Below are 27,602 nucleotides of genomic sequence, written 5' to 3'. Positions count from 1 at the left end.
AATTTCTTTAATACTCCCTCCATTCCAAAATATAGTGCGTTCGCGCTTCCCGAGGTCCAACTTTGACCATAAATTTAACCAACGAGACCAATTGCGGCGGAAGAAAAAATTATATAATTGAAAACTTCTGTCGAATACGAATTCACTGATATAATTTTTACTCCCGCCGCAATCGGTCTCGATAGTTAAATTTACGGTCAAAATTGAAACACGTGGATAGAGGAAGCACTACATTGTGAAATGGAGGGAGTATCAAAGTTGCAGATTTTTAGCACTAAAGTTGCCTCATATAGCATGAAAGTTACTTTTAAAAAATCATCAAAACATATTCAAATGGGATCTACTTTTGAATAGCACATCGCGGGGAAACCAACGGTGAAAAGTTAGCACATGCATGTGCATCGGCGGTGGCTATCCACATGCACGCTAGCACAGTCCCCACACACTGCCACGAATTGTTGACTGTTGTGTTAAATAGTCAAAGCATCAGCACATGCATGCATCAGACAGATTACACGTGTGCGCTCGCAACGCTCAGATAGCGCAGCTGCGCGTTTAAGTATTTATATTTTTTATATACTTTTTCTTTGAGGTATCTATTTTCTAATACTCTCTCTGTTCCTAAATATTTGTCTTTCTAGAGATTTCAGCAAGTGACTACATACTGAACAAAATGAGTGAATCTACATTCTAAAATATGTCTATATACATCTGTATGTGGTAGCCATTTGAAATAACTAAAAAGACAAATATTTTAGAACGGAGGGAGTACTTGCCTGCGCCGGGACCCAGTAGTAGTAGCAGAAACAAAAGGAAAGCAGGTGAGGCTGAGGACCACGCGACGCACAGCAGCCCTTGCCCTCCAGGGTATCCTTATCCTCGCAAAATTTAACTAGTTTCGGCTAAGTGCCCATGGCCCGCGCAGATATGTCGGCAGCCCGAGCAGGCAGATATTTTTCGATCGAGCGCGTGGGATTCCTAGCTGGAGCGCTCCGCGTCCACACATTCCAACCTGGCTCGGCCCGTTCTTTTCCAGCGTGGAGCCCGGGTGGATAAGGATAGGTGGAAGCGGTCGTGCAGCAGCAGTCGAATTGTGACGCGCGCCCGTCCCTGTTCGTTTGAAATTGAAAGGGCCAGGTTCATCCCCCGCATTCCCAATCTGGAATTTACTAAGGTTGCCTGGCTCATGGTCACGGTGCGCTGCGCTCTGGATCACTGAATTTTATAAGCAAAACAGCGTCTCTTGGATTCTCTCTGTTGGACACCAAGCAGTATCATGCAATTTTAATTAGGATAAATTTACATAAAGTATCGTTAGTCCAGTCATGTCATTGCCGAAAAATATTGTTGCCAGTGGCCCCATGTAAAGTATTGGTTTTTTATCCGTCAGTCATGTCATTGCCGAAAAATAATCAGTCGGTTCATGTTAATACGACTTGGCTGTGTGCGCGCAGCAGAAAAGCCCAGGGGATACCGACGTTCTCGATTCCGAATGGGGGACAGGCAGCTGCTTGGGAGCCCAAGATAAGGGACCACGAGAGAGCCCCGTCTGAGGTGTACAGCAATCCGTCAACACATGGAACCCACGTCACCCCACGACCCGTCCCTCTCACGCCTCCTCTCCCCCACGGTGGCCCGAGCCGGAGTTCCCCTCTCTGCCCGCCCCGCGACCGCCACACTCCCCGACCCCTACCAACCAGGAAGCGAGAAAAGAGAGAGGCGAGCGGCGCCGGAGGAGGAGGAGACTGCTTTCCCGGCGGAAGATGGCGCGGCGCGGGCGTGTGGAGCTGCGGCGGATCGAGGACCGGACCAACCGGCAGGTGTGCTTCTCCAAGCGCCGCTCGGGGCTCTTCAAGAAGGCCTTCGAGCTCTCGCTCCTCTGCGACGCCGATGTCGCGCTGCTCGTCTTCTCCCCCGCCGGAAAGCTCTACGAGTACTCCTCCTCCAGGTGCACGCTCGCCGCCGCGCACTTTTTTTTTACCTGCTCTTCAAAGCCAGTACTCTGGATTCGCCTGGTAGAATCCGCGGACCGCGGCGTGCGCTCGGTCGATTTTCTACGATTTCCCCTTAGCTTAACGGTTGCAGACGGCTGCTCTGCGGGGCGCACGCCATATGCTTGAGACAATCCCCGGCAGGCTTTCCACCTTGCACGAACCTGCCTAGCATCTTGGCTTTTTTATCTGTGCACTGCTAGTATTGGTACCACCACCTTGCATGAGCGTGAGCAGGGGCATGTGCTCTGCTTTTGAGATGGCGTTTTGCTTCGTTCGAGGGAAAAGCGTAGTATTGCACTGCGCCGGGGAAGCTTCTCTAATGGCGTCCTCGCAAAAAAAAAAACTTCTCTAATGGCGTGGACCGTGCGCTCGTATTCTTCCGCCTAGGACACTTGAGCCTGTTGCCTTTTGTTGGCTCCTGCATGGTCAACCAACACATGCTGCCCGCCTGGTGATTACGATTTTTGTTTGTGCGTCCTCTTTGACCGGTGACGAATTTCCCATCGCCAGATGCCGACAGTGGAAGCACCGGAAGTTAACGTCAGGCCTATACTGTTGAGTTTAACACATTTTTTTCCGATGAAGGGCGGATTCTATTAACTCAAAATGAAGCATCAAGTGGATACAAAACACAATGAGCACACACCCGACTTCTGTATAGATAGAATGCACACACACAAAAACACAAAGGCGAGTAGCAAAGTCATACAAGACTAAAGCTTTGCCTAAGTTAGAAAAAAGAAAATGACACCAAAGCGAACAACTGCGATCGACAAACTACAAGAGCGACCATATCCGCACCAACTATCTCTTGACACCACGAAGACAACGAGGTTCTTCAACAGCAACGCCTTTAGAAAGGAAATGCCGCACAAGCATCATCGTCACCGGATCCAACCACCAAAGGTCAAATTCTAAGTTTTTCACCCAGAAGAACGGGTCCGAGCATATCCAAGCAATGCCTTCAACAAGGTAACGACGGAAGACATCGTCATTGCCAGTCATAACCAACCATGGTCAGACCTAGGGTTTTCATCCCGGAGCTCGAGACCAGGTACTCAAGAAGCACCATCAACTCGGAGTCAATCATCTGTTGTCGCCACCACTTTTCCACAATCTCAGAGCAATGTTGGGGCTTGGCACCACTGCACAATCATACCCTCTGCGTCAAGTTGTCATTTGTAGATTGCATCTCACCGTCGAAGCAAATTGGCCAGAGCAAGAGCCGCCAAAACCACGAAAGGGCCTTCCGGCTGCATCCCGCAACATCACCAATTTCACGCTAGACGCACCAACAACGGCTTCACGGCATCCTTCACGATGAAGATCCAGCCGTAGCGGACATCTTCTGGTCCGATCTGGACGCCAACAGCCAGTAGAACCTGGCCGCCATCAGATCTGGTGGGCAGGCTGCGACCAGACCATGCGGGGGCACATCCTTTGACTTGGCCCGAGCCACAGCACAGAGCCCGCTAGGACCGAAGGCACCGGCCTGATCGATCAGTTGGAGCGCGGGCGCGAGCGATGGATCGAAGGCATCCACCCGATCTGTTGGAGCGCTGGCGTGAGTGATCCAATCACTGGATCAAAGGCACCGGCTTGATTTGTTGGAGCGCCGGCGTGAGTGATCCAGTTGTTGGATCGAAGGCACCGGCGTGAGTGATCGAGTCCTGGATCTGATGCGAACTGCTATGAGCATTCGAGTCCCTGGATCCGATGCGAACTGACATTCACTGTGGGGTCGAGCGGAGAGGGGAGGACCACTGGGAGGAGGTTCGCTGTGGCGGCATTTGCGGCGTTTAACACATGAAAATCGTTATACTGGAAGTATGCACGCAACTTTTTTACTTCTTTATTTATTTATAAACACCGAGGATAAGTGGATAACGAGATGCGTATGCACATTCGTACCCACTCTTTAAAACACTTCTTTTTCATAAAGTTAGTCTATCCATCAAACATTACCGAAAGAGGCTTTCACCCCGCTTTATATATAAAGCAAACTACGAGAGCCACAAGATCCAACAAATGTTAACATCGCACACGCACGCAAAGATAGCAGACAAATAGAGTGCTAAAAGATTCTGCTGAGGGCACAACTCAATAAGCCCTTAATAAAAAACGAAAAGAAAGGCGGCAACACACAAGCCACGAAGGGCTAATCCGGCTCAGGGGGTGGAGGAGGGTGCGGCGGCGCCAAGCGGAGTTCCATCACGCGAAGATCAACAATGATGATGTTGATGACGTCTCGATCCTAAGGGCGGCTAAGCGGCTGCCAGAGCTTCAAATAGCCACACATTTCGAAAACTGCATCGATAGCATGTCGAATAGGAACACGTTGGATCACAAGTTTATTACGGACGGTCCAAAGCGTCCAGGCGATAACCCTGATTCCCAGCCACCTAATGTGGCGGACACGTTGCGGGAAGGCCTGGATTTCCTCAAAGAAGTCGAGGAAGTTGTTGTGGTACCAACGTCCACCAACCATTTCGCGGAAGCAACTCCAAAGGAATTGTGCCGACACACATGTGAAGATGTGATTCGAGTCCTTCGTGCTGCACAAGGGATAGAGCCCATCTCCAGGGCCATTCCGCTTGAGCACCTCCACGCCAAAGAGCGCTCGGCCCCGGATCCATTGCCAGAGGAAAATCTGGATCTTCAGAGGTAGTCTAATCACCTAGATCTAAACTAGGGGCGTGGTGGCAAGGCAACCGCAATGGCCCGATAAAGGGATTTGGTTGATAACCGACCCGAGGGCTCCAAATGTCAGGAAATGTGATCACTCGGTAGATCCACGTCCTGAGACTGCAACCTGATGCACTCGAGGAGTTCCTCCTATGCGGCAAGTTCCGAGGGCCCAAATGGCCTCTGAAACGCGAGACGCCCTAAGTCAATAAGGGCCATCTCGATGGAGATCCTAGGTTCGACCGCGATGTCGAACAAGTCTGGGAATAGGGCGGCGAGGGGGCGATCCCCAACCCATTTGTCAAACCAGAAAAGGGTAGTCTCCCCCGACCCTGCCGCGATGGAGATCCTGTTGCGGAGGACTGGGAGTAACTAGATGATGGACTGCCAAAACTGCAAGCTGCCAGTCCGCTAACACAAGGCAAGTGGTTTTCCATGGAGATATTTGTTCCGGATGATGTCAAGCCAAAGGCCGCCCTCCCCATTCGCAATCCGCAACAACCAACGAGTTAGCAAGGCAATGTTCATGCGTCTGGATGACATGATCCTGAGCCCGCCTTGGCCACAACGCTTGCAGATGCTGGGCCAGTGAACCATATGGCACTTTTGCTTGTCGCCATCGCTAGCCCAGAAGAAATGCGCCTGATACTTGGCGATCCTGTGGTGGAGGGCCTCATGGAGGCTATAGAAGCTCATGATGTACAAAAGCAAGCTGGAGAATGAAGAGTTGATGAGCATAGTCCGGGCCGCCTTGGACAGCCAACGGCCCTGCCAAGGTTCAACACGGTGTTGGAGCTTAGTCACTGCGGGATGAAGATCCGCCAGGGAAAGCTGGGAGTCACTAATGGGTATCCCGAGGTATGACGTCGGGAAGGAGCCCAACTGGCAATTGAGGCGTTCAGCAATGCTCTGGTACTCGGTAGGCGAGTAGCCCAACACCATGATTTCACTCTTGTCGAAGTTGACCACGAGACCCGACATCTACTGAAAGCATAGGAGCAAGAATTTCACATCCATCAAACACCATGACAGTACAAAGAACACAATAAGTAACAATAATTATAACTATGTCCGCAGATCACCTAGTGACAATTACAAGCACTGGAGCAAGGCAAAGGCACCTAGTTGTAGTAGATAGTCAACAAGTCGTCCTGCTATGACTCTAGAGGACCAGCACACCAGAACACGAACCACCGCCGATAAACAAAAGTATAGATTGGAAGGATACAACCAGTAGACACATAAACATAGACGAGCGAAGACTGGTCCACCCGGATCCACCGAAGACAAACACTGACTGAATCCTATGAGATCCACTAGATACACACCTCCACACACCCTCCGACGACGAGGACGCACGGCCGGGACTAGGGCTAGGCAGGGAGAACATTATTCCATCTTAAGAGAGTCGCGGCCACCCCGCCTTCCTGTGTAGGACATAAAGCTAAGCAGACTAAAAAACACCTAAAAACAAAGTATAAAACACCTACTCCAATAGGTAAATTTGCAGGGTCACTGCTCATCTTCTTTTGTGCAGTGTAACCAAAACATAATTTTGCATAGAACAAAATTTGTCAAAGACAACATAAGATAGTAATTGATTGATTAAATGCATGTACATAAAAACTATCATGCCTAAGTCTAATCCATTGCAAAGACAATAGCTATGTGTCGGTGTACTAAAGTTTGGGCCCTTTAGTACCCCATACTTGTGCACGGGCAGCTGCAGCCGTACCCGCGGCAAGGCTTGACGGGGACAACTGGAAGCAAATACGGGACGACCAAAGAAAACCACAAGCTGGGCTCCCGGGAAGGTTCTTGCCAGGATGGGTTGCGAAGCGAAGCCCCGGCAAGACCACCCCCCTTGAGGTTGAGAGCTCTGACACCATCGACAATGTTAAGACCAAGATCCAGGGGCGTCTGCGTGGTGGCATGCAGATCTTTGTGAAGACCAAAAGGCAAAGTTCCCAGCAAGATTCTTGACGTGAACGTTTGCGAGGCCCCGACAAGATTCTTGCCGGGAACATTTGCGAGGCCCCGACAAGATTCTTGCCGGGGACGTCTGCGAGGCCCCGGCAAGACTCGCACACGGCAAATATCCCACCGCCCTGCCATCGCTCCAGCGCAGCGACTAGCCTGCCAGCCTGGCCCTGCGAGCCTCGTCATCCTGGATGTGTGTCGAGATGGGGTGAGGCGGCGACGGATGGGACGGGCTCTTTTTCCGTCCCCAAGAAAGTTAAGGACACGTAAACAGCGCATTAAATGCATTTGTCCTAAGACATCAGGGATAAGTATGTGCACTGTAGCAACTTTACACCTCCTGTATGCATTGTACGCCACTGTGGTAACCCCTTGGTATAAAAGGAGGACCAAGGCGATACAAAGAGGGACTTTTGGACTTTCTGGCCCAGTTTGCATGCATAGCAGCTAGCCAGAGCTCAAGAACTCTCAATACAGTAAAGCGGGACAAGGGTTTTACGCTTCTTAGCGGCCCGGACCTGGGTAAAAATCCCTCGCGTTGATCGTTGGATCTGCTCTTGGTGCACACTTCTTTCCCTGCCGAACCATAGAAGGGATCCACGTGATCCCGTAGGCGTCGTTTCCCCAACATCTTTGGCGTGCCAGGCAGGGGAGGAGGTTGCGCGAACCTGATCTAGCAGTCAGCATGTCAGTTTCTTCAATGTCTTCATCATCATACTTCCCAAGAGGAAGGGTATCACGGCGATTGGTTCATCTGCGGTCGATCTGCCCGTGCCAACACGGACGGGCAACGGGATGGGCGCAGGTGGAGGAGGTGAAGACCATGAGCTTCCACGATGTTCTGGCTACCGGTAGACTCCAATAGACTTTAACCCAGCTCCCGAGATGGCTGTGAAACTGCTCGTTGAGGGGATTAACACCTTGGATCTAGGAAAAACATTAACCTTGAATCTCCTACTGAATTTTTCTAATGCTCGGATGACCCTTTCTCCCAATGGTTTTCGTGGCAAAGAAGGCCAAAACCAGGAAGAAGGGGAAGAGCGGCTAAAAGAAGCGGCCATGACCGTTCGCATCAGAAGGGCTGGTGACGTTGGAGTCTGTGTCATCGATCCATAAGGAGCACTCTAATAAGCCAAAAAATGTCGTTAGGTCGCAGAGGCCAAGTAGCTCGAGATCTTTTTTGGGCTAGATAAGGTGTCGGATCATGAAGTTCTCCATCAGCTGATAGGGAACACATGACCTTCATCCATTCATGAAAAGCTAAGAAGTGGGAGGGTGCGTCCCCCTTTCCCCCCTCTTGAATACAATCGGCCAAGAACCCCTATTGTAGCTCTCCAACTCACGCCATGGGGCTAGGCCGACTTTGACAAGTGGTGCCTCGTGCATTAAACTCACAAGCATAATCTCAAGAAATTTGCACCTACATTGAGGTAGTTCGAACGGAGTGAATCATTACAAAAAGAGGCCAAGAGTTGGCGATCGCTAAGGTGGATACATAATTAGGAGACAACACCAACCCTTTTTTTGAACCACATTCTGGTCCATATATTATTCAGGAGGCTCGGCTTCCTACGTGTTTAGAAAGCAATACAAGGTTGTCGAAAGGCAGTTGTTAGCCATCATTGACTTCCCAAAAGCAGCTACCAAATGATCGGACACCGCCATCATCTTTGATCAAGAGAACAACCCCGAAAACTCAATTCAGTCTAGGTGTTTCCCTTTAGTCTCATCCAAGTGATAGCTAATTAAATCTTCGCCCATGTGCTCATTGACGGAAGGATTTCACTTGGCGTCACTTTCACTTGCGCACTGGATGGCCAATAAATGCCAAGGTTGTCAATCAAGCTGGGTAGGCAATTCTTCCAATGAAGTCTGTGGATCTTCTACCAAACCTATCAGACATGTTACCTTGTCCATTTCTTTCACCATTGTGCGCAATTTCCTCACTGAGAAGGTGCTCTTCGATGGTCATGGACTTCAAGACAACATTCAACCACATACTTGGACGGCTGACACTCAAATTCATGGTCATGCCCAACTATGCATACTCTTGCCTCAAGATCCCTGTGCTGAATGGGTCACCATTGTCTGGGGATGCAGGAAGGCCGTTATCGGTTGCGATAAGAAGAGCCTTGACATGGCGACCAATGATCTTGATAAACTCAAAGATTGAGTTGTGTGACTCAAGGTTGACTAAGGTGGACCTCAGGGAATCAAACCTGGCCCTTAGTCAACTATGTTGAAAAAGAAGATTTGAAGGCCTTGGGACAGAGTTAATAAAATCGAGCACACCCTTAGCACAACTAAGGCATAGCTTTCTGTCACCAGGGCACCGCCTTCATACACACTTCTGTCAAGGTCAGGACCCAAGCCTATTTTCCTGTCGAACTCTAGTGCACATTCCATTGTGTTGAGTAACTGTGAAGCTTGGTTGAACAATGGTTGTTGAACAATACCAATACTTTAAATTTTTTTGGTCCCGTCAGCAAAAATGCAGGTAAGGAGTTGGACTTGATTGTCGAACGTTTTTCCAAATTCTAAAATATGCTAGTGGAGTTGGGAGTTGATAAATGAGTAGTGGAGTTTTGAATTCAGAGGAGCAGAGGGTTGCCTAATAGGTTCTTAATTGGGAGGGCATCCGTTTTACTTAATATTTTGCGAGGGGCCATTCTGCTTCTACCATATAACATGCATATGAGTAAAGTAACATGAATAAATCCACCTGACATTATTGGGGTGATCTCCATCACCATTGTTCCACTTCTCCATGATGATCTCCATCTGTATGGTCCATGTACAATGTGCCTCCAAGTACTAATACAAGTTGTTACCCCTAACAGATAGTAATAAATTACATAGAAAAAATGGATTCATCACAAGTTGACACATAGGGCGTTAACACAATTAATGATAGCTCATTGGCTTTAGCCTGGGTGAGGTACTCATGACTCGCATGTCATGAAAAATACACACATGCATCACATACATAATGGGCCATACCATACACATCAATGCTGCAAAAACAAATTATGCATAGTATCACATTATATCGTATTATGTGAATCCACTTGGATAAATTGTGAAAGCCAGGACTTGACTAGGACCTTAGGCTTTGATACTATGTTAAGCTTCATGCATTAGCCAACGCAACCAAAAGTCTGAACTGATGAAATTCTACCAAAACTCAAAGAAAATGTCTTGTATGTTAGGTGAATAGATACAAGTTCTAACATCAGTATCCACAAAGTCAACACCCATTGTTAGGTGAATAGATAATGTCCTTCTGTCATAACAATCATGCGAAGTAGCATACCCTTATACATACAACATTTCCAACAAACAACATGTAGGATGAACAGGTCAACATCATTAATCAAGCATTTCAAGTAATTAATTAGTGCACAAGAAGCTAACCACATTTCTCCATCATATGATTCCCAAGAAGCTAACCACATTACTCTATAAAATCACAATCATAACCTTTGTAGGTCATTTCAAATCCATTTGAAGAACTCACTAGTCCTCAAGAATGTTACACATGCATTAAGATTTCTTTTTTTAGAACTATGCATTAAGATTTCACATGACAATATGACCACTTTTCTCGAGACTTCAACCAATCGAGTTACACTGACCATCCAACAACATAGGCATATCCTCTTGACTAAATACTGATTGCGCCAATTCGATGTGCTGATAATAATAAAATGCAATAGATCTATCAAACACGATTATCCCAATTACTCATGATAATAAAATCTAGTCAATAAATTATCTAAAATGACCTTATATCCATGGAAAGACCCCATAGTGAACTTTCATAAGGAATATTTATCATTGGAAAAAGACTTGGGCTAGGGAGAGTGTGTCAAAATATGGCCTCTCTTAGTGCCCTACATTCGGTGCCATCTCTTAGACTTTCACATTAACGTTTTTGTCTACATAGGCATGGTGATGAGGAAAGAGGATGATGTTTCACCTCTTACACTGTTTTCTTTGCCTCCATATCAAATTTGTCTATGTAACGAGTAATTAATAAGGAGAGGATGATGTCGCATATCATCTTAGATATTGTCTAGATATCCAATGCAGATAGATCATTCTATCATCCAATTAGATTCGTGCAAGCTCAATAAAAAGTGGTGTTTACCTATAAGATGTCTACATTAAGCCTATTCTTTGTGTCTAGCAGGTGTTATAAGTTTTGTGCTTGGCAATTGAGCAAATGGATAGATGATGCTATGATACTTGACTAATTTTGCCTAAATGTGACATGTAGTTATTGTTTATACACTATAATATATATTGCAAAATGTTTTGGTGCATGTCTAATGAACACAAATATTTTCTACATGTAAATACATGTATATTTAGAAGAATTTTTTGAAAGTAAGAGTTATAAATTTAGTACATAATTTGTAGCTAGTAAACTTTACATTATGAATTGAAAATAGGCGAGTGCATCGGAAATTATTTGACCTTGTTAGTACTTCAATTATGGACTGGATGTCACTTTGTAGTCGTTTCAAAATCTTTTATGGAAATTGTTGAAAAGGAACGTCTTGCGCAAAGATGTATTACAATAGCATGTAATGATCTGATTGCTGGTTGGTGATTTTTATGGTAATGTGATTTCTAAAGTTTGATGGTTCATTTGCATTTCTCGGTCTAACTTCGTTTTAAAAGGTGTCATAGGAAATTCTACGCGATAAATATTCTCTCAAGTGGAAATTGCTGCAACAACAGGATTTACAGGAACTTTGCTTTGTATCGTCTTGATGGTGCCTACAATGATATATAATTATCATGTTATACCAATATTCTTTGTTCGCATGATTCTTTCATATATAGACACTTGATTTCGTTTGAACATTTTCCTTTGTAAACTAGCTTTTCAAGTGAATATTGCAATTTTTAGTACTTCAGTGTGAACTCCTTTCATATTTGAAGTTTAATTTCGTAAGATGTTCCTTTTACTTGGTTGAAAATAACTTTAGTGATACATACAAAATTTTAATATATTCTACCTTGTAAAGAGTCACCCGAGTGTATCTATGCTTTTCAATATTGACCACAAAGTAAACTTTTAATAATATATGAAGAATTAGTTGTTTTATAAAAGAGAATATATGGTGTTGCACTAATTTTCACTCCCTTCACCAAATTTCATGTTAATATAATTAAGTGTTTTTTCATGTATTTCTATGCATTCATAAAAATACGAACCTATTGATTAGGAAAGATAAAGCTTTTATTGGGTTTTGTCCCCAAGCCTGCATATTTAAAGCTAAACTTTAGTCTTTTATATGGAGAAATTTCAGTGTTAGGATATATTGTGTTGATGAAATGTTATGGTTTTCCTTAGCAATTCTAGTCTATATATTCTTATAATCTAATGTAGACTTCGATCCAAACTTCAGACAGTAACTTGACAAGACATTGTGATGTTTAAGGTGTACTTTTGGTCATTTAAGTCATGTCTTTATTTAGGTTGTAAGTTTGACTTGTGTCTTGTGGCAAACTTCATTCTTACGCCAACCCCCTCCACCAAATGATTCTATCTCAAGTAGAACCCATTGTCACATATCATATTTTGTGTTCTTACTCCTTTCATCTTGGATACCCTCATATCTTTGACACTAGAACCATTTTTGTTGTTCATGATTGTGGCGTCCAATATATATGATGAAACCACCTCAAAGCCCCCCGAGTTGTAGCCACCCATGTCATCATGGCGCCCTTCCTCTTCTCAAGTCATCTAGTTTTGCCATAATACTTGCTTTGTCATAATTCTTGTGCTTTGATGTCCTCTCCTTCAATGCTCAAGGGATCCACAATGACGCATGGTACAATAAGGTGAAGAGGTCCTTGGGTTGCAGCTACCCCCATGGTCATGGTCTCCCCCCTCTTCTCTAGTATGCTAGTGTGCACATTCACCAGGTTGTCTGGGCACACCAACAATCAAAGGAGCCAATGGGCAACCTGAGCCCGTAGGTTACGAGGGCCTTGGAGAGTGAGATGGTTTTTGATGTAATGCTACTTCAATTATATTTTTTGAGGAACTTGGTTTATCCTCGTGGAAATGGCCTAGTTTATGAGGCCTAAACCCAACTCAAGTCCTAATGGGTATGGATTGGCACAATGCTTCCTTTCTGAAGCAAACATTACCTATTAGCCCTCAGACTTACAAACAAACAAATGCCTGGAGGTATATAAAAAGGAATTTAATTTCTGCAAAATGTGGACCTACCTTGGCTCATGAGGGGATGTTCAAGGCTATCTTACAAGATGTTGCCCCCTAGCCACTTTTTGTGTGTATCAACTGCCATGCCCATTGGCGATTTCTTTAGGTGTATTTCTTCTTAGTTCCTAAGGACATAATTCTATTGTGCCATTATGTACAAAACTTGATGGAGGGAAGTTTTCCTTGCCATGTTAGTAGATTTACATTTTCTCAATTTGAACCTACTTCCGCTCACGCAACACAAGCTATAACATTTGGGCTACATGTAGGATCGTTTATGTATCTAAGAGAGTAATGTGGAAGCAAAACTTGCAACAAGTAAAGGGGGCAAGAGATAGGGCTTCCAAACACGAAGATGTATTGGTGCAATCATCATACGCCCACATTGGTGGAGGATCAAACACCAATTAAGTCCTAAGATCACAAAGGCCTTGATTTCCAACCGCCAAGGTCTAAGCCCACCTATCGCCATGACCATGGACACCCGGTCCAAGCCTAACTCGGGGTAGGTCTCCACACGGAGTAGGCGATCTCTGGCCTTGTACAAACTATTGGCTCCTCCAGAACTTAAAGGCTTTAGGGTGTCATCATGGACTATGCACAAGAATCAGTATGGTTTTATAATGTCTAAAACTGTTTAAGACAGTTTGTCCTGGACTTTGGAATATCTACACCAGTCTAAGAGACCCATTGTGATATTAAAGCTTGATTTTGAGAAGGCATTTGACACAATTAAACATGAGGCCATCCTCCAAATCCTTCAAGCTCGGGGTTTTGATCTCAGGTGGATCTCATGGATTAAGGAATTTCTAGCTTCTGAAACCTCATCAATACTACTTATTGGTATACTTGGTGTTGACATATAAATGCATAGCCCACCTTTCTCCATCAGCTTGAGCTTTTGGCTGAACTGATTGGTGCGTGCAGTTCTGCATGGTATCAGAGCCAAGTGGTCTTGAGTTCAAGACCCGGCTGGTGCAACTAAATTGCAGCCCACTTTCGGTCCACGTTTAGGCTTGAGGGAGCAACACGTGAGGGGGAGTGTTGACGTATAAATGCATAGCCCTCCTTTCTCCACCAGCTTGAGCGTTTGGGTGAACTGCCTGGTGCGTGCAGTTCTACACCTGGAAGGCATTTTAAATGGCATAGAGGGGTCGGGCAATGAGATCCTCTACCCCCTTCTTTTTGTGCTTGCTGCTGGTTTATTGCAGTCTATCGTAAACATGATGCTTCGAAGGGGTGAGCCGCATCTCCCCATACCATGCCATGACAAAGAGTTTCGCATAATCCAATATGTCGATGACACACTTATAATCCTGCCTGTTGTGGACTCTCACCTTTTTTGCTTTGAAGAAAATGCTAGCTACATTGACCAAATCTACTGGCCTCGTAGTTAATTATCATAAATCTCCATTACTGCCAATTAATATTAATGAAGAGGAGGCTTCAAGGCTTGCTGGAGTTTTTGGTTGCCAACTAGGAAAGCTGTCTTTTACTTATCTAGGTCTCTTTGTGGGCACTACTAGGCCTAGGATTTTGGAGTTGCTGCCTTTGGTTGATTGTATGTAGAGGAGGTTGACTGCAAGCTCATCCTTCTTAGACCAAGGTGGCGATTGCAGCTGCTTAATTCTGCCGTGTCCTCCATGCCTTTATTCTTGCCTGTGGTTCTTACTGGTGGAAGGACATTCTCAACTTGGTTGATGGTTTCAGGAATGTCACATGGGTAAAAGTAAACAAAGGTGACACAATACTTTTCTGGAATGATTTCTTGCAGCACTCCAGGCCTGTTATTCCTTTACAACAAAGCTTCCAGAGGCTTTTCTCTTATGCTAAAGATCCTTACATCACTGTGAGGCTTTTCTCTTATGCTAAAGATCCTTACATCACTATGAAGGAGGTGTTGGAATGCGATGACATTTTATCATTGTTTCATCTACCCCTATCTGATGTTGCTTATCAGGAATTGCATGATATTCAGCAGATGCTATCCTCTCTGAATAGGCAACCAGATAAAAATGATGTTTGCCTTGGAGAAACTATGATGGTTTTACACCTAAAATGTACTATGATTTGGTTCATTCTCCAAATATTTCCAATTCCATCCTATTGTGATTTGCAAAAATTGTTGCACCATAAATATCAAAGTGTTTGCATGGATGATGATAATGGACACGTTAAATATGAAGGACATGTTGCAAAGAAGGCCTTGGAGTATATCTGGTGTAATGGATTGCATTCTATGCCCAACACATGCCAGAGAGGACACATATCTTTGTTTCTTCATGTGTAATTTCAGTATGAGGATCTAGAATTATCTACAAGCCTGTTGGCCTGGTGGAAATGATATGTGTGCTATTGCTAACAAGGCCAGGAAGGAGTTTGCAAAGCCTTTTCTGTCTAGGTTATTTTTATTGCATGTTGGAATATTTGGACTACCAGAAATGACAAAATATTAAGGAATGAAAGGCCTTCCGTTGCTAAATGGAGAGCCAGGTGGTCCAAAATTACCTTTGGAAGCCAACTAGCTGAAGGTATCAGATGAAGATAACTTAGAGGTGCCACACGTTAAAAAAACATGGTCTAGCCATAAAGGAGGCAGTTGGAAATACCGAATAGTTCTTGCATGGAGGTATTTGACCTAACAAAGCACCCTCTGAAAACATCTTGGTGGAAGGCTAAATCCCAATTGGAGGTTCCAAAAAAGCATCGCTCAAATGTGCCAAAGTTATATTGTGGTTGGAGCAAAACTTACTAGCTTGGAACTACTAGACAGGGAAAACCTCAAAGGGAAGCATGCCTAACAGAGAAGTCTGAATAACGACATAGCCTATCTGCTATGGATAAGACTAAGTAGTTTCAAAAAGAAACTTTGGAAAACAACTAGTTTAGTCAACAACTCACACAAATCACTATGTTAGGTGGTTTTGAACGATTAGCCCGAAGGTATCAGGAAAGCGTAAAGTGTTTGTCATGAGATAGTAAGTGTTTAAACCACGAGGGATTGCTTGAAGATTTGTAAGTGTTCATTCTAGTTATAATGTGTGTGACTCTCTTGGTTGTATGGTAGTCCTTAGATTCAATGTGGAATATTAGATCTACTAAAATCCTAGAAAATTACAAACTATTTGAGCTCTGGGCAAACTTCTTTATGAGGAGTTGCCAATTTTTGTTTCCACTTAGCATAGTGACCTAATATGAAATAATTAGTACCCTTGTTTGTCTCGCCATTAATCACCAAAACTCCTTAGCTAGATTATATGCACCGTTAGTGTATTTTCTCATCTACTAGAATTTATCTTTTAAGATAGAGTTTCTTCATCCTTTTCCTCTTGCATGTGTCCAACTATGGACAAGCATTGGTATGCCACCAATAAGGAGGCCTTCCTATAGAAAGATGTGGAGAAAAAGGATTCATTCAGTGTCACCAATGACCTCTGAAGTGTGGAAGCACTACTCCCATAGTGTGTCCCTTTACGACTCCTTTTGGGGTGTTCTCAAAGACTCCCTTGATAGGGTGCTTCATGGGCCATGACGGCAATGATGCTTCCCAACCGTGACAATACACTCATGAGTCCTTTCTCAAGTGCTTAAAGTGTCTTTGCATGGATTTGGTTTTCTTGTGGCTCACATTCATCCAGGATTTGCACAAATGATGATGAGGATCATTATCATGAGCTAACCATATCCATGCTACCCAATAGTTTGCTTGTATGGTGGGCGAGCACATCCAAGAACAAGCTCTTGCGTCAACCCTTTTACACCTTTGAAGTGCTCTTGTTAAGGCTTTAGGAGTGCAAAACTGATTTCCATTAAGGCGAGGCTCGAGACCTAGGGAAGCTTCCATGTTCATTGTGGTGATATAAATGTGTTTGTGTTTGATAAAATATTTGTAACGGGTCATACTGAAGTAGGAAATTTAAGGATATCAACATATTCTGCTGCATATTTAGTTGTATACTTGTACCACCCATTTAGACATAATGGCCATCATGTAGGCCTATTTCTCGAGCTATGTAGAGGCTTTCGTGGAGGTCTAAGCTAATTTTTGTGCCTGATCCACCTCGGAGTATAGAGACCCCTCCCACTACAAGGATAGATGCCTCCCTTTTGCTTGAATCGCCTATCACCATCTTTGAGCTCATCGCACTGAATCCATGATGAACCGAGTCGGTAGTTCGATAATCAAGGTTGGCTCTTTTTTCGTGACACAAACCTATTTGTCACAACTCTGTTAATTGTACCAAGTAATGCCCTATAGTATGGATTATGCTTCTGTTAGGCAAATTGACTTTTTCCGTGGTCTTGGCCTACATGAAATTATTGGTCTCTTCTGTCAAGAATGGAAATAAGGGCATCCTTACCGTCTTAGCTCTCCAGATCAACTATCTCTTAGGTGGATAAGAGGGAGGTCTTGTTGAGGTTCCTGTTTTTTCTAGTTGTTCTAGCGATTCTCGAAGAATGGTGCAAATGTTATGGAACAAAAGAAAAATATCGAGCAAGGGCTTGTGAAGATGATACACTCTTAAATCTAAAAGGAAGATAATAATATTGTTCAAAAGGAATTTATAGTGGTTCCTAGCTTAAAACTCGAAAAAATGTAGTTGAAGGGGCAAGTAACTATACTGGTTGGGTATTGTACTCTAGGTCAAACACCTTGTGACATCCTGGCTTAATACCAATGGTAGACTACTCATATCAACAAGGTGCACCTTCTTTTTGGATACTTATCTCCAAAGAACCTTCAGACTAAGCGTGCTTGGCACGGGGTAATTTGAGGATGGTTGACCGACCGCTAAGTTCTTCCCGGGTGACCACGAGTGAGGACAAAGTATCCAGGAAAGACTACTTGCGGGGCCATTGCAGATCCCACCTGGCATAACGACCAAGACCACTGATGGTTGTCAGGGTGTTACAAATGGTATCAGAGCCGGCCCTTGCGGTTACACGAGCGTGTGTGGCTCAGGGACACGGGCATGTGTGGCCTGTCATGGCACATGACATGCCACATGTGCTGGTACTGGCACATGACATGCCACATGTGCTGGTACTGAGCGCATAGACTTTGCCAAAGAGAACAGTCATTGCTAGGCCGATGAGGACGTCGATTCCTCTGAGTGGGGGTGTATGTGACATCCACGCTTAATACGAATGATAGACTACGCATATCAACAAGGTGCATCTTCTTTTCTGAAAGCTCATCTCCAAAGAACCTCTAGATTAAGCATGCCTGGCCTGGGGTAATTTGACGAAGGATGACCGACTGAGAAGTTCTTCCCGGGTGAGCATGAGTGAAGACAAAGTGCGTAGAAAAGCCTAGTTTGGTCTGTGGGTCCAGTCTAGATACCGATAGGCATAACAACCAGGAACCGGTGGTAGCAGCCGTAGCGTTATACACCTTCCCCAAAGGCCCAAACTCTTGAGATAAGACCTTGGAGAACCCCGAGGAGACAACGTCTTGGGGTAGGCAAAGAGCCCTCGGGCCCATGGAGGGGTGATTCAGTCGGAGGAGTGAACTCTCCACCTATGTCTACCTAACCCTACTACTACAACATTTCATACCACTTTACAACCCCCCTTTAGAGAATTGTCATGTCAAATATTGAATCGGCTAACACCTCAAATATAAACAACAGGAAATAGTTGTTTTTTAGTTTTCATAACTGAATTTTTTAATTGGTAAACAAAAAAATCTACTAGAACTACATGACATTTCATATGACTCAAAAAAATATAACAACGACTATTATATTTGTAATAATCTCGACAAATACCCTAAAACGGAATGTTCATTGGCAAATATTCGTTAATCCCTATATATAGTATATTTTGAGTCGTCTGAAAAAACACTAACATTACTTTGAGTCGTCTGAAAAAACACTAACATTACTTTGAGTCGTCTGAAAAGTCACTAACTAAACATTTAATTATTTCTCACAAATAAAGATGTAGGTCGTTCAGTATTCAGTTCTTTCTACTATGTCACTTCAATGAAACCTCAACAAACATGCCTAAATTCATCAACTCCATCATCTCAATGGTATCGCCGTCGCTTTACTCGTCCCTTGAATTGATGTCCTCATTATGACAGCACTGCACTTGAAGGGAAACAAACGGGCTAAGAAAAAGGCCTAAATATATCTCAGCTTCTAAACAAGTGTCCAAAAGTAGATGGTTTTATAAGGAGAAAAGTAATATAAAAGTGTGTGAACTTTGTTTGACAGGTAAAAGATATGATGAACCTATATGCAGGTATTCACCAAATTATTAAAGAGAAAGAAATTAATTATATTGTACTGTTTCTTCTCAATACTTAGAATTTTTGTTTGAACAGAGTCTTTCAGCTTTATTACAGTGAGTTTCCAAACGTTAATGCGCTACATTTGTTTTCAGCATAGAAGCTACATATGATCGCTATCAGAGATTTGCGGGACCCGGAATGAACGTGAATGGAGGCGATGCAAGGAACAAAAATGTAAATTAATCTATATAGCTTTTCTTATTGCATATCTTAGAGCTTGTTTAGGTGTAAATTGTATAACTGCCAAGCATTATAGTGTGGATTCAATCAGTCTATATTTCTGAAGTTTCCATAGAAATATCCTTAGCATGATGAAGCATTTGTAATCAAGGATTATGTCGCCTATGCACAGGACCAGCAAAATGAATACAAATATGGATTATTTTTGGTAGCTACTAGTTTATCCAAATAAGCCATCTATATTCTATAACCTAAGACTAGGTTGTACTTACATCATTTTGTATCCAGGGTAGTCAAATCATATGATTGTTTATATACTTACATATCTCTGACATGATATTTTGGTTCTGAACCAGGATGGTGATCCTTCAAACATACAGTCAAGGCTTGAAGACATCGCTTCCTGGTAGCCATTGAGACCTTTCATAATCTCTCCTGGTATGTTATTTACTGTGTTTTTTCCTAAGCTGGTTATGTGCAATTCTGCAGGTCTCTTCAAAATAATGCTGATGACTCCGATGCCACTAAGCTGGAGAAACTGGAGAAACTCTTGACAGATGCTTTGAGGAATACAAAATCCAAGAAGGTACACTTCAGTGGCTCTGTAGACACCTGCAATTAACTTTTGTGTCAATGCATCAAGTCTCTGGTTCCTGTTAGACCCTTGCTCCATCAGAAAAATGGCTCTGCTTTCAGCTATTTTCATCAAGGGCCCTCTTTCACTAATTCAGCAGCTTAGTGCTTCATCACTATCTTGATGCTCTAACTAGACATAATTAATTCCTCTCGGTTTCTTAAAGGAAATATTTTCTCCTACTGAGTATATATTTTTATTATCTACTGGTGTAGGGTATGTAGTTTCCATTTTGATAATCAATTCTACTATAGAAAAGTTCAATCAAGTACTTGCATCCTGAGATAATGGGCTGAATGTGTGTGTTATATTAGTTCCTACGTGTTGGTAAATGATAGGCAGAGCAAAAAGAGCTCACTGGATATTTTACTATGCATGTGACTGCCTATGATAGTTTCATCATAACTCAGAAGGAGTTAACTGCTACTACTAGATTTTCTAAATTCAGCATAAGGACCTGTTTGGAATGGATGTATGTGTGGGCATCGGTATTGTCAGTATCCCAAATTATGCAGGTCTGAATCAAAGCGCCAGGTTACAGTAAGTTCAGTCTGGAAACAGGGGAGAAGGCGTCAAATCTAGGAGAAGACGTATTCTTGGACCTCCAAAGAGTTATGTTAATCGGACAGTCAGGAACTTTTAGATCCAACGGCCAGAAGCCATCTGGGCAAATTACCTTTCCCTGTTTCAATTCATTTCAGTCTTGTATTAATCCCTTCCAGTAAACTGTAACTGAGACTACCTGTGATTCACCACACGAGTTCTTTATAAACTCTTATGTGACCTTCTTTACGTTTCCCTGTACTAGAACCCTAGCTTATCCGCCTCAATCTTTCGATCCCCATTCCCCTTTTCTGGTCAGGACAATTCCCAAATTCCCCTACCAACCTACCAAGATCCTGATAGGTATTTAGTTCAAACTGGTGCCCACACAAAAGCTATATCCATTCCAAACAGGGCATAAAGGTTTGTGTGCTACAGCCCTTGATTGTGTAGAACTGTACTTTTGTGTGTGTGTGTCTAGAACTGTACTTGTGGATATATTTCAAGCAACAGACACACGTATGCAGAGGGAAATCTGACCTCGTGCCGAAGATAATGAAATCCTTGTGAGGAATTTTGTTTTAGTAGGCCAGTGACAAGTGGGTTCCTATTCAATTATTCTGCGAATTGTCTAGCTTATTCCATAGCATCAGTAAGCCGGTCGTATTGCAGACTGCCTGAAATGACAGACAAAATGGAGACATCAGTATAGATCTCCTGTCAGTTACCTGCAAACAGGAAATTAGGTGTTGAAACAGAACCTGGTTGGAGAGTTAAATCTACACAATGACATTTTACAAGGCAATATAGTTGATAAATTTAAACAAGACAAAATGTAAGCATCTAAATAGACCGTCTGAATCCATGTACAAAGAGTATTTACAAGCTTTGCTTTGTTTCTGCAGATGTTGGCGCAACTAAATAGCGGCGCAAGCACGAGTGCAAGCGCCCAGAACTCCAATGGCCCTAGGGGACTGGAAGGAGGAAGGACTTGAGCCTGCATTCTGTACAAGGGATGCTCTGCTGCAGATGCAACTCTTCCCCAGTTGTTGGGTATCGAAGAGTTGTCAGGGCTGCAGCTTGTATGACTCAAGGCAGAAGGTTGCAAATTCAATAAAAGGTTGCCTTGTGCCTCGTCCGGACTCTGTGATATATTTATGCCAACCTATCATTCTGTTGTCAACAAGTCCTGTTATCTGGAACGGAATAATCTCTGTCTCAAAAGAAAGCAACTGAATGGGAAATCAGTTTATGCAGATGCACTTTATATAACGGAATGCAGATGTTTCCTGTTAACTTGGTGAGGATCATATTCATGTCTAACCGCAGAGACGGACGTCTGTATTTCTGTTAAGCAATTAATGAAAAGGGGCATTGCCTGGTTGGGAAAAAAAATCACATTCATGTGTGCATTAAGCAAAGTATCAGGCTTGTTTGTGATTCCATGGTGCCGATGCCTATGTGAGAATATATAAGTTTTGTTTACGAGACAAGTGAGAATATATGAGTAGTAGCCTTTGTGGATGCACAGAATATTTGCAGCCTCTCTTTGTTCTTCTATATCGTTGGTGTACATGTGGGCTTTGGGCTGGGCCTGTTGATGTACCATTTCTGGGGTGGCCAAGATTTGATCGGCGCAGCTTTGAGAAGTGGACGGGGACGGGAGCTGCGGCGAGCAGAGAAGGAATCGGTGGCGGAGGAGGAGGTAATTGCGGACGGAAAAAAAACTGGAATGGCAATTTATTTTGACGCCTCCTTAGCGAGAATTATATATTTGTCCCAACATGAGTCCAACTCTGGTTGCTGGGTGGCACCACTGCGAACCCAACCATTGAGCTACTCCATTGTTCTCGCCCTCTCGATGTTAGTGTTTATTAAATCGATGTAAATGCTGTACATAAAGCATGTTGATCATGGAATGGAATGGAAGAACAGGAGTGAAACACACCTGACACGCGGCGCACCTCAGATGAACGGCCAGGCCCCCACGTACGACGCGAACGCCCATCCGGCCTCCAGCTAGCTAGTGCCGGTCACCACCGGCACCGGCAACGGCGGCACGCCCAATGGAGCTACAAACGTCCTCCTCCCTCCTGGCCGTCGCTAATGTTTGCTAGTTGACCCCGCTGTACATTGCAATAGTGTAATATAAATCAGCCAAAGCAGCAAGAAAGAACTCGAGCACACGCATTGAGCCATGCGATGCAGCGAGAACTCGTAGATACTGTCGTCCAAAACAGGGGCAGGGGAGGAGAAAGTCCAAAAGCAGCAACAGCAAAACGGAATGGCGGGGGGAGAGAGGAAGCAGACCAGCGGCCAAAGAGTCGCTCTCCGTGCCGCGCGCGGCGCGTAGTAAGGCCATCTCGAGCCGAGCCCCCCAGAAACGCCCCCAGACCATTTTTTTGACACCGGCGCTTAAAAATCGTTCCAGCCACGCCCCCAAAACCCTACTTTTCGCCGGATTTGGTAAAAAATACAGCCGGCGCTCTCAGGGCGAACCCAGACCACCGGGGGGCTGTTGGGGGCGGAGAGAGAAGATTTTGCATGTCATTGGCCCACCGTTAGCCTCCCACTCAGCTCTGTATACTTTTTCTCCCGGGCCCCACCCACGTGCTCTCTCCCACGCCGCCCTCCCCAACCTCTCTCCCGCGGCCCGCCCCAACCTCTCTCCCTACCTCGCCGCGACCCTCCTCAACCTCTCTCCCTCCCTCGCCGCGGCCCTTCCCATCCTCTCTCCCTCCCTCGCCGGCAACCGCCTCTCCGGCCCCCTCCCTGCCAGGCTCCACCGTGCCACTCCGGCTGGATCCCGCGGGCACTCCCGCTGCTGGTCGCGGCCGCCTCCTTGCCGCGCGCCGGCCTCTGCTCACCGCGCGCCGCGCGCTGCCGCCCTGCTCGTCGCGCGCCGGCCCGGGCGTGCCGGAGCTGCCGCAGGGCGAGCTCGAGGAGGCCGCTGGCCGGAGCCGCCATACAGTGAGATCGAGGAGGCCACTGGCCGGAGCTGGCGAGGCGGGGGCGCGGCCGGAGCGCGCGTGGGCGGGGCGGAGGAGGAGCGTGCGTGGCCGGGCGAGGAGTAGCCGCCGAAGAGGCTGCGCGCGTGGCCGTGGCACGCGGAGCTCCACCGCGAGGTCCGCCGGTAGGCGTAGAACGATGGGCTGGGCACGTACTGCTGCGCCGTCGTCGAGTCCCTAGACGGCGAGTCTGGCATCGTCGCGTAGCTCCGGCTGTTCTGCTCTTCTCGTCATCAATGTACCTCTCCTCCACCCACCGATCCAGCCAGTTCCTCCAGCTATTCTACTCCGGCGTGGGCGTGTTGTTGGCGGACGACACGGCGTGGGCGCGGCCAGAGCGGCGCGGACGTGGACTGGGCAGGTGTGTGGGTGGGGCGACGACTGGAACAAATCTCACCCCTAAAGAAAAAATTCATCGAGGCCTCCCCAGAAGGCCGAAAAAATGCCTCCTAGGGGGCACAACGGCTGGAGATGCCCAGAGCGCCTAAATAGAGCGGCCTGGGGGCGTGCCGGCGCTAGTTCGGCCCCTGGGGGCGACCTAGCTCCCAGTCACGCCCCCAAGCGCCGGCCCCAGGATGGGGAAATTTAAAACTTGGTCGTTCCCGCCCTCAAAAGACGCCACAAATCCGGCAATCGGACGTAGTCTGGCGTTACAAAAAATAGAGCATCGCACGCCGCAAGTTCGCGTGCATGATTCACTCGGCGGGGTCGGCTCCAGGCGTTGGCGGAGTCGGCGTGCTCGGGCTCGGTGGTGTCGGAGCTGCTTCGGTGCTGGGCTGTGTCGGCGCGGCTTCGGCACTGCTGAGCGGCGACGTAAAGGCGTCGTTCGGGCTTGGCGTCCGTGTGGTCGTGGGCGCGGGAGCTTGTGTCGTCGGCGTCGTCGGCGTTGCCGTCCGCATCTGATTCAGGATGAGGCCGCGCTCCGCCATGTACCACGCCCTGAGCTCCTCGTCGTCGCTCTGGAGCATGTCCGCCCCGCCCATCAGAAAAGCCATGTCGGTGTTCCTCTTCTTCACGGCAACATTCGTCCGGAGCAGGTCGAGCTTGATGGCGCTGTTCTTCATCAGCGACGACCACCGCGCCTCGGTCTTCTCTTCACGTACGACGGCCCGAGCCTGGGCGTCGGCGAGGCAATGCTCGATGGACTCCTGCACTCGCGCGGTTGCCGCGTCGGCGTTTTTCCCCTTCTTTGCCAATTTGTGGCCGTCCGGCCGCCCCTGACTTGCGCCCGGAGTCGTCAAGTTCGGCTTGTATGTCTCCTTGGCCTTGTCGAGGGCACGTCGGACTTCCGCCCACTTCTCGCACTTGTCAATGCGCTTGTAGACGTGGAGGTGCTTGAAGTCGGCATCTTGGTTGTCGCCCCGATACATGGCGAACATACGCAGCAGCTGCGCGGAGGAACAAACAGTTGGCGGGCGGCGGGCGTAGCCGACGAAGATATGCGGGCGAATGGCGTGCGTACCTGATCCTCAACGCTGGCGCCGCTCTCCGGGCGAGCCGCGACCTCCTCGACGATTCCATGCCATTTGTTGCACGCCAACTGGATACGCCCCCAATGGTTCGCCATCGCCTTGGAGCCGCGCTGCATGTAGACGCCTTTGAAGTACGGGTCGACGAGCTTCCGCTCGTCGAACTCGGCCTTGATGCGGTCCCAGTATGTCTCCAAGCTCTGGTTCGCGCCGGTGGTCGGGTCGAGGCAGACGACTTTCCATACTTCGGCGAGGCATTCCTCCTCCTTAGACGTCCACTTGATGCGCGGTTCGTCTGACCTAGCCGCCCGCTTCTTCTTCTGGCGCCCCTTCATCGGAACAGGAGCCGGCTCCTCCTCCTCCTCCTCCTCCTCCTCCTCCTCCTCCTCGGGTTCCTGCGCTTCGTGCGCGTCCTCGCCGTAGACGTAGCCGAGCTCGGCCTCCATGTCACCATTGAGATCCACTACCTCGTCCTGGGTGGCGAACCCGGGAGACGTGGCGGCCGCGATCGATCCTGTCGCGATGATGTCGTCCATGTCGGCTCCTGTGTCGTCGGCGTCGCCGAGGTGCGAGAAGGGCAGTGGAGCACGTCGGAGATGGGGCGTCGGTGTGGACGCGTAGGCGGCGTGCGGCGAGTAGTTGTATGGAGGGTACTGCACGCCGACGAAGGCGGGCGAGGGTGTGCGCGTCGCGAGGTGGCCATGGGGAAGGCCACGTTTGGGTTGAACCCCCCGTGCGCGTCGCCGTCGGCGTAGCCGGGCGACGACGATCCCCATGGAGAGCCGACGCCTTGCTGTCCCCAGGGCGCGTACTGGGCGTAGCTGACGGCGGGTGGATTCATCATCCCCGCGTGGTCAACCGATGAGGAAGACGCCGTCGCACGCGCCGCGTTGTCGCGGGCCTTCTTGGCAATGGCCCTGTTCCGCCGGTCGGTGGTGACTGCGTCGCGTCGCTGAACTTCCACCCTCCATTCGGCGCTCGACATGCCCGGTGGCTTCGATGGCGGCGCCCTCGGCTTCCTCTGCTTCGGCTGGGCCACGGTGCCAGTCGTGGTTGCCGCCGCGCGCGGCATGACGGCGACTGAAAGGCGAGCTGGAGGGGGTTTGGCGGGAGAAAGGAAGAGAATGGCGGGAGGAACGCGAGCGAGCGGGAGAGATGCGAGGGAAAAGCGTCAAGAAACGGCGGGAAAAGGCCCTCGGGTTGCCGCCAAGGCGGGCCCACGCGCCTTTTTCGCTTGCGCCGACTCCCCAAGCGTCCCCAAGGGCGCCGGGTTCGGCCTGGGTCCGCGGGCACCAGTTTTTGCCCGAGCCGGCGAAAAACGGGTTTCTGGGAGCGCCACTGGGCCGTTTTTTTGGCGCCGACGCGACAAAATCATCTGAGGAGGGCCTGTTGGGGGCGCGGCTGGAAATGCCCTAATAAGCAGCCTAGGATCTCGCGCCGCTCGCTGCCCACGCGCACCCACGTGCGTGGCAGGTGCAGTGCAAGAGGCATACGTTTCGACCGGCCAGAGAGTCACTGTGCTACGTCCGTCCCATATCGGGCATGCCCTCGGGTCACTAAACGACAGGCCTTTCACCAAAGAGGCCGCCCACCTTTGCAGGGCGGGCGAAGGCGGCGGGTGCCCCTTGGGCTGTGCCGGGGGTCAAGCAGCTACTCCTCGTTGAAGTATTAGACTGGACTGGACAGGTACTGATGAATGCACGCGGAGAGAGAGAAGCAAGCAAGGGTGAAAAAACCGCGGGAATCTTTGGCATGTTCTACAATGTTCTGGGCCGGCCAGTCATACTATACTACACGACAGAAGAGCCTCGAAAAAGCAAGAAGGCCGCGTCCGGGGTCCGGCAACACGCCTGATCGGCCTGCATGCGTCGCCACCTGCGCAGCGCGGACCGACGGAACGCCGGAGCCCATGGCGCGGACGTGCTTTGCATCCTAGGCAGGGCCCGTGCGGCGGTGGCCGGAGCGGTGGGATGTCATCCGGTTCATCTGCCAGCGCGCCGGACTCGATCCCCGGCATTACTTCAAAGTCTGCTTGCCCATTTAAGCTGGCACCCAAGACGACGACGGCCACCACACCGCACTGCGCCTCTCTCCACCTTCCTCCCGGCGCCTCCCCATCTAGCACGCACGCTCTACAATATGAGATCTGCCCCAGCTTTTCTTCTTCTTTTGCTGCAATTGATTGTAATCCCGGACTGCATCTAGATAGATCAGCAAGTTCAGGAACCAATGGCGGCAAACGATGCAAGAGGAACACGACCTCGATGATTCTCCAAGAAATCAAGGCAAAGACATGAACGAACCGAGGCAAAACGAAAGTAGGCAAGAGCAGAGCAGATGGAAATGGGAGGAGGAAGGTGACAAAAAGCAAGGCAAGGCGGCAAGAAAACCATCAACAACAGGGAGGAGAAGATATTTTTCTTACCACTCAGTCGGCGACGCCTGGAGGCATGCAGTGTGTGCGCAGCGCAGGTTCCCGGAGGACCGGAGTGGAGGCGCGCGTCGCCATTTGGCTGCCTCCCGGCCGCAGCCTCAAGCAGAGAGAGAGAGGGGGGGGCAGGCCTTGG

The 27,602-nt window shown here is 47.5% G+C and overlaps 1 protein-coding gene and 1 long non-coding RNA gene across 4 annotated transcripts; one reads left to right on the top strand and one right to left on the bottom strand.

Moving 5' to 3' along the window:
• Nucleotides 1–1,580: 1,580 nt before the first annotated feature.
• Nucleotides 1,581–21,956, top strand: LOC123063136 (MADS-box transcription factor 51). Its single transcript, XM_044486879.1, has 5 exons — nucleotides 1,581–1,948; nucleotides 19,294–19,375; nucleotides 19,738–19,787; nucleotides 19,871–19,967; nucleotides 21,464–21,956. The coding sequence occupies exons 1-5, from the start codon at nucleotides 1,764–1,766 to the stop codon at nucleotides 21,551–21,553; spliced, it is 504 nt and encodes a 167-aa protein (XP_044342814.1). The 5' UTR covers nucleotides 1,581–1,763; the 3' UTR covers nucleotides 21,554–21,956.
• LOC123063137 (uncharacterized) lies at nucleotides 9,555–27,602 on the bottom strand. 3 transcript variants are annotated; one of them, XR_006430094.1, is made up of 4 exons: nucleotides 27,461–27,602; nucleotides 22,507–22,684; nucleotides 21,099–21,235; nucleotides 9,555–19,993 (listed from the first exon to the last, which is right to left on the bottom strand). It is a non-coding gene; the product is annotated as an uncharacterized lncRNA (long non-coding RNA). The 3 variants fall into 3 exon arrangements; XR_006430093.1 differs by having other exon boundaries at nucleotides 9,555–18,993; XR_006430092.1 differs by having other exon boundaries at nucleotides 9,555–21,235.

This window comes from Triticum aestivum, chromosome 3A (assembly GCF_018294505.1).
Source record: "Triticum aestivum cultivar Chinese Spring chromosome 3A, IWGSC CS RefSeq v2.1, whole genome shotgun sequence".
NCBI classification, from domain to species: Eukaryota; Viridiplantae; Streptophyta; class Magnoliopsida; order Poales; family Poaceae; genus Triticum; species Triticum aestivum.
The sequence above is the reverse complement of the archived record's forward strand: the minus strand, read 5'-3'. Positions and strand labels throughout refer to the sequence as shown.

Excerpts from the sequence above, each read along its gene's own strand:
- LOC123063136 (XM_044486879.1), top strand. The coding sequence starts at position 1,764 with ATGGCGCGGCGCGGGCGTGTGGAGCTGCGGCGGATCGAGGACCGGACC. Across the intron at positions 1,949-19,293 it reads TACGAGTACTCCTCCTCCAG|CATAGAAGCTACATATGATC; the intron begins GTGCACGCTCGC and ends ATTTGTTTTCAG. Across the intron at positions 19,376-19,737 it reads GCGATGCAAGGAACAAAAAT|GATGGTGATCCTTCAAACAT; the intron begins GTAAATTAATCT and ends GTTCTGAACCAG.